General features: G+C 42.3%; 1 protein-coding gene and 1 long non-coding RNA gene across 2 annotated transcripts in view; one reads left to right on the forward strand and one right to left on the reverse strand.

The window, feature by feature from the left end:
* Positions 1-12,096, forward strand: part of TRIM35 (tripartite motif containing 35) — a 30,393-nt gene that overhangs the window by 4,837 nt on the left and 13,460 nt on the right. The window contains exon 2 of the mRNA XM_072796191.1: positions 9,708-9,803. Within this exon, the coding sequence (XP_072652292.1) occupies positions 9,708-9,803 (96 nt within the window). The remainder of the gene's footprint in view (positions 1-9,707; positions 9,804-12,096) is intronic.
* LOC140615981 (uncharacterized) overlaps positions 1,930-12,096 on the reverse strand; it is a 29,617-nt gene continuing 19,450 nt past the window's right edge. Inside the window, exon 3 of the long non-coding RNA XR_012016494.1 lies at positions 1,930-2,244. This is a non-coding gene — a long non-coding RNA (uncharacterized lncRNA). The remainder of the gene's footprint in view (positions 2,245-12,096) is intronic.

Raw genomic sequence — 12,096 nt, forward strand, 5'->3', positions numbered from 1 at the left:
GGAGAAATACAGCAGTTCATGGCGGTGATGGGGAATGGGAAGGGTACATCTAGGATCAGAACTTGTATTTCCTGACTCCCAGTCTGGCGTTTGCTCTGCCTCGCATCTTGAAGACAAGGCTGCCTGGAACACCTGCCAAATCCCAGGCCTTGAACTGCCTTGTCCAGACCCCTTCCTCACGTGGAGTGACTTGAGAGCCAATCTCTGCCCTCCAGCCTCCTGTACCAACCCCAATCCATTTCCCATCTGAGGTTCCCTTCTTAAAATCAGTCTGGCTGAATCTTACCTCAGGAATATTCCATGTTTTCCTTAAGTTTTTCCTCCCTACCTCCCTGACATTTCTTTTCCCCAAACTCACTCCCATCTGGATCCCCCTGCTTATGTTCTGGGTACTACTACATCCAAGTTGTGTGGAAGACATTTACTGCCTGCTTAATAAGGCATGTGCCCAGGGGGCAGGGTGGGAGCTTATTGAACACTGCTCACTGAGGCTCCTGAGTTAGGGGACCCCGGCACTAGGCATCATGTTGGACCCGTGCTTCAGGAGGAGGCCTGAACCCCAAGGAGGAAAGAGAGAACAGGAGACTGGGTTGGAGTTGGATAAGAAAGGGACCTGGGCAAGATCAAGTTGTCTTGGATGCATTTATGCTATCCATTTAAGAAAACTGGAGAATAACCAGTAGGAGAGAGAAATTACCCACCACTAAGTGGCATTTAATAGTAGTGAGAGCCAAAACATGCCTGATGTGCTCTTGTAAGCACTTTATGTGGATGGACCAGTGGGAACCTCACAGCAATCCTGCACGCTAGGTAGTCTCCTCTCTCTTGCTCACATGAGGAAGGAATTTGCTCAGAATCACATGCTACTAAACAGAGGAGTGGGGATTTGAACTTGGGAGGCCAAATGCCAGAGCTCTTCACTGCTGTGTCAATTTGCCTAAAAACAAATGTTTGAAATAGGTAGGAAAAATGGTTAGAGGCCGATCCTGGAAACCCTGGTGATGGGCTTAGGTAAGCATGAACAGAAAACTACATCTTCATCTTTACGGTGAAGTTTAAGAGTCTGTAGAACCTTTCATAACTTCATTTTTAAGGTATGGAGCCTGACTGCGAGCCAGTGAGAGAGCAAGCTTTTGCCAGAGTTCTCACCAGTGGTTAACAACAAAGACAAAGGTATAAATCAGGTCTCCTAACTTTGAGTCCAGGAGGCAGTGTGGTATAGGGGAAACAACACAGGCGTTTGATGTACTTCTTGATTGGGTGGCTAGGTAGTTGAGCATCTACTCTGCTGAGACCTGGGGAGATGCATGGATAGGACACTTTCTACCCTTGCAGGGCAAGCGTCCATTCTTTCTGCAAAGGTTCATTGGGCACCATTCTGCTGGCCCAGAGGACTTACCCTTTCTTGGAAGCCTGAAGCCTTTCCTGGAAAGTGAGTTGATTACCTAGGGTACTAAGTGGGACGATAGAGGTGTACCTAAGAACTGTGAGAGCACCTGACCTCTACTGGGGAGATAAAAATGCCTCTCTGGAGGAAGTGAAAAGAGCCTGAGCTGAATTTTCAAGGCCATGTTGAGATAGTTGGGTGGTGGTGCAGACGGGAATTGGTCAGAAGTGACAGCATACGTAGTAGGGCCTTGGAGGACAGAAAACCTGTCTTGGGCTGGATAGCCCTGACTACAGACATGACTAGCACTTTGATAGGTACCGCAGGGGTGCTATGACAATCTTGGGAAATAATATTTATTATTTTTCTTATCTACACCTGTCTCATTTACTGTTATACCATGTAGCACTTGTGTTAATGGACATTTTGGATAAAACAATTTTGTAAAATCCTTAGGGTATTAAATATACTATTGGAAAATTTTGCTTAAGGAATCAAATTGTAATTTTTAAAAATAAACAATGTAGACTATATAATCACATTCAGAATCCTTTAGTGTAAATAAAAACTCTCTGTTTTGCATGTTTATAAATAAGTAATCCTGAGTGTGGTAATTTGAAACTAAAATCAGAGCTCATTTGGTGTTTTGGGCTTGGGGTCTGGGCGATGCTCCACATGTGTCATGGGCCATTTAGCTCCATCCAGGGCAGTGATGATCCATATTTGTCCTGACAGGCTTCACACCAGAGTTCCCTCTAGTCAGCCAGCAGCTTCTGCTCATTCAGGGCACTCTGGACTACATGCAGTCCCTGAATGGTCCGTCCAAGTGGTTACAAGTATGTTTAAAATCAGAATATCTAAAGCAAACATGAAAAGTGTATTGTTTAGATTCATTTGAATTTACACTTTTTACATGCAGTATTTCCTAGATTAATCACTAAATGCATGGAAAGGGAAAAGGTGGAATAAAACATGCATAATAAAACCCCAAAAAGGGAAAGGAAGAACTGAACAAGTGGGTCGAATAGCACAGAACAAGTTGGTAGGTTTAAAAGCAAATGTATTGAGTAATTATGTTAAATATTTCAGTTGAATGACAAAAGTTGCCATATAGGGAAACAACCCAGTTATGTGCTACTTAAATATGGTAATATTTAACCATGTTTAAATATTTAATATCACATATTTAAATATGTGACAATAGATGATGAAAATACATTTGTTGAAATTCAGTATATGATTTAAAAAATTAGCAAACTAAAAAAAAAAAAAAAATTAGCAAACTAGAAAAGAAGGAAACTACACTAATCTGATTAAGGATACCTACTGAAAAACAATAGCCGATACCGTATTTCATGGTAAAACATTGAAAGTTTTCGGGCAGCCCTGGTGATCAGCGGTTAGTGCCACCTTCAGCCCAGGGCCTGATCCTGGAGACCTGGGATCGAGTCCCATATCAGGCTTCCTGCATGGAGCCTGCTTCTCCCTCTGCCTGTGTCTCTGCCTCTCCCTCCCTCTCTCTGTGCCTCTCATGAATAAATATATAAATAAAATCCTTAAAAAAAAAAAAACATTGAAAGTTTTCTCATTGGGTTCAAGAAAAAAAACAGAAATGCCCATTATGGCCTAATGTATTTAGTTTTGTACTAAAGATCCTAGCTAATTAAGTAAGTCAGGAATCATAAGTAAAATATATAAGGTTAGGAAAGAGGGAAACTACCTTGGCGTAATACACAAATAATATGATTGCATATATCTGCATAGAAATTTATGTTGCAGAGAAAACAAAAAGATATTACAGATAAATTATGGATGTAGCTGAGTTTAGAAGAATGCTGTTTACACAACCAAAATTGACTGTATTTCTTTATATTAGTAGCAAAAATAAAAAAACATTTACAATAGTATAAAAATTGGGTATCTAACAATGAATGTAACAGTGCAACTATCTGGCAGAGAAAAATATATAATTTCATTGAGAGACATCAAACAGTAAGTGGCAAGATATACTATGTTCATAGATGAGAAGACTCAGTATTTAAAGATGTCAGTTTTCTCCAAACTGATCTGTAGAGTCAGTACTATGCAAATCAAAATTCCAATGTGATATTTCATGGAATTTGGCAAGCTGATTCTAATATTTGCATGAAAATTCAAAGGGCCAATGAATGCCAAAACATTCTTTGGAGACATTTAGCTCTTAGTTTATTTTATAGCCACAGAAATGGCTCTGTGATGTTGGCAGAGGACAAACAAACAGTTGGGCCAGGGAAACAAACTAGAGAACTGGAAATAGATCTGTTTGATATATGGTTGAGATGGCCTGTATGTTAGTGGGGAATGTTAGTACTCCAAATAATGGTTGTGAGGCAGGGAGCTCCCAGCTCACACCACTCACAGGATAAACTCCAGGTTAACCATGCAGGACCTAAGTGAGAAAGGAAAGCCATGAGCTTAAAATAAATAATATAGGAGATTATCTTTTTGATCCTAGGATATAGAGGGTTTTTTGTTTTGTTTTGTTTTTTGAGTTTCTTTTAGCAGTTTGGGAGGGGAGGAGGTATTTTTAAAACAAAACCAAGGAGCCCTAATTCTAAAGGAAAAGACTGATAAATTTGACCATATTGAAATTAAATATAAGCGATACAATAGAACATACTTATACATATAACCCATGAAAGACATACATTGCACATTTATAATGAATTCCTACAAACCTGTAGGAAAATGGCAGGCACATCCATTGAAAAATGATCAAAAGATTTGAACAGGTATTTAAAAATAAAGATACAAGTGATAAATAAACATTTTTTCTTAACATCGCTTATGTGGTATAAACTGGTTCAAATGCTTTCGAAAACAGTTTGTCATGATATACTGAAGTTGAAAATACACCTGTGGCCCATTCCTGCCCCCAGAAATATTTTGCACAGAGACAAGTGTACACGTGTGCCAGGAGATGTCTATAAGAAGGTTCATGCTATTTATATTACTTGAAGATTGTAAATGACCCAACTGTCCATGAACACCAGAATAGGGAAGTGATTGTGGTGTGCGGACTACAATTGAACAATGAATAGTAAACTTACATACAATAACATTTGAATCCTACAAACCTAAATATTAAGGTAAAAGGAAACAGCACACAAAAGAATGCATACCGAATGGCTCCATCAATATAAAGTTCAAAACCAGGCAAAACTAAAGTATATTATTTAGATGAGGGATGCATACATGGGTGATAGAACTATAAAGAAAAGCAAGGAAATGTTATACAAATTAGGATCTTTGCTTCCTTCAAAAGGAAAAAGGGAATAAGATTGAGAAGGGACACATCCTGGGCGTGGTTACAGAGGTGTTCAGTTTATAACTACTTAAGACACATTTCTGTGTATTTAAGGCACATTTATGTTTTATGCCAAAGCAAATTTGCCAACAAAAAGAGATTAAAAGGTAAAAAGCAACTCATTAAACCCGAGAGAAATTGAAGGGATTTCACTGAGGAAGGAACGCTCTTGGTAAATGATAAGAAAAGGCTAAAACTGCTGAAGTTTTCATTTTAGAGGCTTCTAAAATTTTGAAGTATAATTTATATTAATAAAATGCATAGATCTTAACTATTGAGTTTGAGGAGTTCTGAGTGTCACGCACACCTTACACTTGCCACCCCAAAGGAACTATAGAACACTTCTCTCACCTTGGAGAGCTCTCCTCTTCCCAGTCAGTCCACCAGGAAGCAACCACCTTCTGATTTTTGTCAGAAAATATTCATGCTGCCTGTTCTTGAGCTTCACATAAATGGAATGACACATACATATCTATTCTTTCGTATCCGGCTTCTTTCCATCAAAATTTATATACACACACAGGTGTACTCATGTTACATGTGCCAGCAGTTCCTTTTTTATTGCAGAGTAGTTTACTGTTATACGAATATACCATAATTTATTCATCCATCTCTTGTTGATGGGCATTTGGTTTGTTTCCAGTTTTGGAATATCCATTAGTTTTTGTTTTTTAAGATTTTAATTATTTTGAGAGAGGGGGAGAGAGTGCATGCACACACAAGCCTGAGGAGAGGCAGAAGGAGAGAGAGAAAAACTCAAGTAGACTCCTTGCTGAGCTGAGAGCCTGACAAGGATCTCCATCTCAGGACTGTGAGATCATGACCTGAGCCAAACATCAGGAGTTGGATGCTTAACCAATGGAACCACCCAGATGCCCGAAATATCCACTAGTTTTTAAAATGTGTTAGTTTGCCATTTATGGGAGGAAAATTCATGAACATGCTAGGTTATTGAAGGAATTGGGCAAAGTATTGACAGAATTATAAACTGATTTTCTAGAACTAAAGAAAACTGACAACAAATTCAGGAATAAGATGATACATTCAGAAACATAAAAGGCAGGCAGACAAACATAGTAATAGCTCCCTGAGATAGGATGTGTAGTGTGGCTAAGAACATGGCCTTTAGATACAGTCAACAAAACTAAAAGACAACCTACAGAATGGGAGAAGATATTTGCAAATGACGTATCAGATAAAGGGCTAGTTTCCAAGATCCATAAAGAACTTCTTAAACTCAACACCAAAGAAACAAACAATCCAATCATGAAATGGGCAAAAGACATGAACAGAAATCTCACAGAGGAAGACAGACATGGCCAACACGCCCATGAGAAAATGCTCCGCATCCCTTGCCATCAGGGAAACACAAATCAAAACCACAATGAGATACCACCTCACACCAGTGAGAATGGGGAAAATTAACAAGGCAGGTAACCACAAATGTTGGAGAGGATGCGGAGAAAAGGGAACCCTCTTGCACTGTTGGTGGGAATGTGAACTGGTCCAGCCACTCTGGAAAACTGTGCGGATGGGAATCCCTGGGTGGCTCAGTGGTTTAGTGCCTGCCTTTGGCCCAGGGTGTGATCCTGGAGTCCCGGGATCAAGTCCCAAATCGGGCTCCTTGCATGGAGCCTGCTTCTCTCTCTGCCTGTGTCTCTGCCTCTTTTTCTCTCTGTGTCTTTCATGAATAAATAAATAAATAGAATCTTTAAAAAAAAAAAAAAAAGTTGAACCGAATTTAAAAAAGAAAAAAAACTGTGTGGAGCTTCCTCAGAGTTAAAATAGATCTGCCCTACGACCCAGCAATTGCATTGCTGGGGATTTACCCCAAAGATACAGATGCAATGAAACACCAGGACACCTGCACCCTGATGTTTCTAGCAGCAATGTCCACAATAGCCAAACTGTGGAAGGAGCCTCACTGTCCATTGAAAGATGAATGGATAAAGATGTGGTTTATGTATACAATGGAATATTACTCAGCCATTAGAAATGACAAATACCCACCATTAGCTTCAACGTGGATGGAACTGGAGGGTATTCTGCTGAGTGAAATAAGTCAATCGGAGAAGGACAAACATCATATGGTCTTATTCATTTGAGGAATATAAAAAATAGTGAAAGGGAATAAAGGGGAAAGGAGAAAAAATGAGTGGGAAATATCAGAAAGGGAGACAGAACATGAAAGACGCCTAACTCTGGGAAACGAACTAGGGGTGGTGGAAGGGGAGATGGGCGGGGGGGTGGGGGTGACTGGGTGGTGGGCACTGAGGTGGGCACTTGATGGGATGAGCACTGGGTGCTAATCTGTATGTTGACAAATTGAACACCAATAAAAAATAAATTAAAAAAAAAGAAAAAAAAAACATGGCCTTTATTGTTGGACAGTTCTGAATACAAATCCCAGGTCTGCTGAAGTCTAACTGTATAATTTTGGCAAGTTACTCAACTCCTCTGGGCCTTATTTTCTCTCTGTAAAAGAGGAATGTAATGCCTGCCTTACAAGAATGTAGGAATTGAATAACGTGATATCTGTTAAGTACTTACTTTAGTACGTAATGCATAGTGCATGCACAGTAATAACTGCTTCTCACTAATAGAATCATTGGTGGATCTCATCAACTCACACCTCATTTTGGGGTTGGTCTTTGTTGTAGGACACCAGAACTCTCCAAGTGCTTCAGGAGTTTGGGAAAGGACAGGGCCTATTGACCCCGCCTCCCATCTTCATCCACCTGTAACACCCAAGCCATCAAGGTTGAAGGCAGAAGGCTGGGCTGGGCTGCACACCCCTGAGTAATGTGTGAGGGCAGCGGCTTCACTCCTCTCATCCATGCTTATTTGGCAAATCACAGGATTGTTTTGGACTTTCTCATATGACTTTGTAACAAAACATCTTGTCCCACAAAACATTGAGGATGAGATTTCTCTGGTCTTACTGTGAGAAATAGTAAGATAGTGAGATAGTCATACTGATTTTATTTTGCTATTGTGAGAGGCACCTTAGAGATACTATTCTACAGAAAACAAAACAAAAAAAATCTGTTCTCAACATCATAAAAATAGCCAAAATGATTAGAAGAGAAAACCTGCAGAAAAATGAAATCAGTCGTCATTTTCTGCAGTACAGCAGTTAATAGTCTGGAGCAGGCAAACAGCCTAGTTATTGCCTCATGACAGATCACCTCCGAAAGTCGTGGTTTAAAAGAAGAAATATCTATTATTTCATGGTTCCTGTAGGTCAGGACTCGGAGCATGACTTAACCGGGCGTGTCTGCCTCACATCTCCCCCAATGCTGCCGTCTTATTTGAAGGTTCAAGGGGATCAAGATCGCCACTCGAGTTCCCTCCTTCATGTGGCTGCTGGCAGGATGACAGTCCTCATGGGCTGCTGGTTGGAGGCCATCCTCTGTTCCTAGCCCCATGGGCCCCTCCATAGGCTGGATCCCAGTGTGGCACCTGGCTTCCATCGAAGTGGGCAAGCAGTGGAAGGCCAGTAGGGGCGTGCACAGGCTTTTAGGCACCTCACCTGAGAGGTGATATCCCTTTGCTCTTGCCACATTCTGCTGGATAGAAGCAAGTCACCAGGTCCAGCCCACGGGGAGCGGATTCCACGGGCATGAACCCCCAGAGGTGGGGATCACTGGGGCCATTTTAGAGGCTGCCTCCTTCAGGCTTGCCATCTGTTCCCCAGTGGTTCCTGTCCCCCCAGCATGCTGAATACATTCACCCCCTCCCAAGATCCCCAAATGTCTTACCCCACTAAGGCATCAGCTCCTAAATCTCATCATTTGAATCAGGTCCAGGTAGGGAAGAGGCTTTTCAGGACAGATCTGCATTATCTATTGCTGCATAACAAATTGCCCTCAAATTTGGAATCTTAAAGCAATAAACTTTGCTATCTGATAGGAGGGAGGGATCCCCAGGGCCATCTTAGGGTCTGCCTACCATCATTGTCTAAGTTCATATCCTTGTCCTGCCACATACTAGCAGTGGGCTCTTGGGCTAGTCACTTCCTTTTTATATGCTTTTGGTTTTGTTGTTGTGGTTGTTTTTTAATGTATAAAATGAAGCTAATGATATTACTTACCTAATAGGGATAAAGTGACAATGAAGTGACATAATTTGTAAAATAAGTAGCACATTCCCTGGCAAATAGTAAATGCTCAATAAATGCTAGTCATTTATAATTAACACCATTAGAATTGTTACTATTTTTCCAAAGACACACTTGGTAGGCTTTCTCAGAATGAGGAGAGAAAAGGATAAAGATGGAGAGAAGCGGATAGGCCTTGAACACAAAAGGTAGGAGTCCAAGCTAAACCTGGTAATGGTTCTTCAAGGAGTCCAAGGAGATCAGAGCAATAATGGTAAAGTTTGAAAAACAAAACAAAACAAAACTATGAAGCCAAAAGTATTTGATTAAAGTATTTTGCATAGCCCATGCACTATTGGAATATTGCAGTAAGGTGGTGATGTGGGAGACATATCATTTAAATAAGGCCCTATAGAAATAACTGGATCGCCCTATAATCAGACCTGTTCATTACTGACTGCAGGCCGGTCCAATTTAGAAAGGCATAAAGGGAGCCTGTGCGTGCATTGTTTATATAGTTGACACACAGCTCAGGGGTTCATGGACAGCCTGGACCAGCTTTAGGCCTGAGTGGGATGACCTATGCCATACTGTGCCCAACTTGAGAGGGAACAGATCATTTACTTCCTCGGCCCTGTCTCCCCATCTGTACCAGGTATAAAAAACAAAGGGGTCGTTTAGGTGTCTGAGAGGGCTTTAGACTAACAACCAGATTCAAAGCCAGGGCTATGTGCTACAATGTATGGACAGACCGGTTGAGTAAATGTGGTTGAGTTGTACCCACAGTGAAGTGAGACTCCAGTTGCAAATGGAGTATGTCCTCCCCCTGCCTGGTCTCCAGCTCTGATGTTCCTCCTTCTTGTTCCTCACGGCAGGCCAAGTGCAGGAACATGGAGCACGCACTGCGGGAGAAAGCCAAGGCCTTCTGGGCCATGAGGCGCTCCTACGAGGCCATTGCCAAGCACAATCAGGTGAGTACTCCAGCTGGGCGGGGAGATGGTGGTGGGGGAGGCCGGGGTGGGCTGGCCCTGGCTGTGGGTGTTGACACAGATTCAGCCTTCCCTAACCGTGGGGGCTAGCGTATAGTCACATCCTAGGTCACTGCCACACTATGGCCTCTCTATATAGCTGGGCATGGCCATACCAGCAGCCCTGGCAGCTCCTTGAAAAGTTACTTAAGCCGTCTGCACTATGGTTTCAGAATAGCTTGAGGACGTGCTGCACTTGACCATCTATCCAGCTGCTCAGGCTGCTTTCCCTCTTATTCCCCGGGTCCACTCCATCAGCAGTCCTGGCCTCTCTAACTACGAAATGCATCATGTCCACCCAACAGTGCTCTGTTTCCATCACCACCCACCATCTTGGCCATGTCTCCATTGTTTCTCAACTGGTCTCCTACTTGGGCCCCAGGCTTCCACTCTTGTTCTGCAGTCCATCTCCACAGAGAAGACTGATCTTTTAGAAAAATGCATTGATTGCATCAGTCCTCTGCTTAAAACTGTCCAGTGGCTTCATCACCCTCATAATCCAGACTCCTCACCATGGCCTCCAAGGCCCTCATCCAACCCCTACCTGCGCCTCGGCTTCGTCTCCTCCGATGCTTGGTTCCAGCCACATTGGCCTTCTTCCTTTCCCTCAAATGAACTAAGTCTCTTCTCCCTGGATCTTCCATAAGAAGAAGCTTGTCCTTAAGATCTCAGCTCAGACATCCCTTTGGAGAAGCATTCCCTGATCATCTTACCCAAGTAGTCCTCCACTTTACTTGCTCTTGTATCACCCATTTTGGTGTCTTCAGAATACTTCATTACCTGCAATTAACTTTTTGTTATTTATTTTTTAATCTACTCCCAGTAGAATATAATGAAAGCAGGCTACACTAGTATCTGAGAGTTCTTGGTACATGATGGGTGATCAATAAATGTTTGTAAATTGAATAAATGAATGGACTTCCCTTTTTCCCCCACTCTCATTGTTTGTACCTTGGTGTGGTCTCTTCCTCTGAGTCTTGTGTGGATTGGCAGCTGGGTTTCTGACGGTTGTGCTAGCTTTGCTCTCTGACTCCCTGGGTGACTACTGCTACTAAGTACTGCTCAGCTAAGACCCACCTGTGCCAGTGTGAAATGTTGGGATGGCCAGGGTAGAAATTGCAAAGCAGAGCTACTTTGAAACCCAAGCCTTGTTTTCCAGGCACATCCATTACCCACTCTAAGCTAACCCCCTCATCTATAAAAAAAAAAAAAAAAAAAAGACAATTCTGTCTTATTGGGAAGTTTTTAAATGTTCCCTTGAGGTTAATGCATGTCCTTCGCCATTTCTCATGTCTTACAGACCAAAAAACTGATTTGAGAGGCGTTTTTTCACTTCTCCAATGAATCATTTTGTCATCTTGTCAGAGCCATAGCACATGTTGAGCTTCTAGTCCAGACATGAAGTGACTGGCCTGTCGTGGCGAGAGCACATGTTGTTTCTTTCCCTGCAGGCACCATGGAATTGGAGCTTCACTTCTGTCACTTGAGTTCCTTTTGTGGCCAGCCCCGTTCACCTGGCTGGCCTTGTGCAGGACTGCAGTGGCAGTGCCTGGGTCATGTCCGTATGTCCAGTTGATAGCACCTGTCTGCCTGTCCCAAATACTGTAGCCCTCTGATGTGCCTGGTGTAAAGATTCCAGGATTCCCGTGTGTTCATGCTTCTCCCCTAGATCCAATCAGTGCAGGTAGATGAGGGAAGTGAGTAAGCTTTGAGGCTTACCCCTTTATTTATTTATTTTTTAAAGATTGTATTTATTTATTTATTCATGAGAGATACAGAGAGGCAGAGGGAGAAGCAAGCTCCCTGCTGGGAGCCCGATGTGGGACTCGATCCCGGGACCCAGGGATCATGACCTGAGCTGGAGGCAGACGCTCAACCACTGAGCCACCCAGGTACCCCAAAGCTTACTCCTTTATTGCCAGCAGGAAGGATGATTGGACTTAACTTTTGCACTGGCAGGGTTTTCCTGCCTGCTGTTTTTTATCTTCCTGTGGGACAAAGATCATCCCAGATTTCACTGTCTTTCCCACCATGAACGGTCAGTCTTTTAGGCCTGACGTTTCAACAGTGCCATCCATCCCTTCTCATTTGTAGTTCTTTGACTGTTAGTTTATACACTTTTTTACAAATATAAAGCCATTTGTGTTTCTTCTGTGAATGCTAGCTCGCATGCTTTTTTTCTTGGAATATTTGCCTTTTCTCCTAGTGGATTCATAAGAGTGCTTTGTATGTAAGA

The sequence above is a fragment of the Canis lupus genome, chromosome 24, assembly GCF_048164855.1.
Source record: "Canis lupus baileyi chromosome 24, mCanLup2.hap1, whole genome shotgun sequence".
Lineage (NCBI taxonomy): Eukaryota > Metazoa > Chordata > Mammalia > Carnivora > Canidae > Canis > Canis lupus.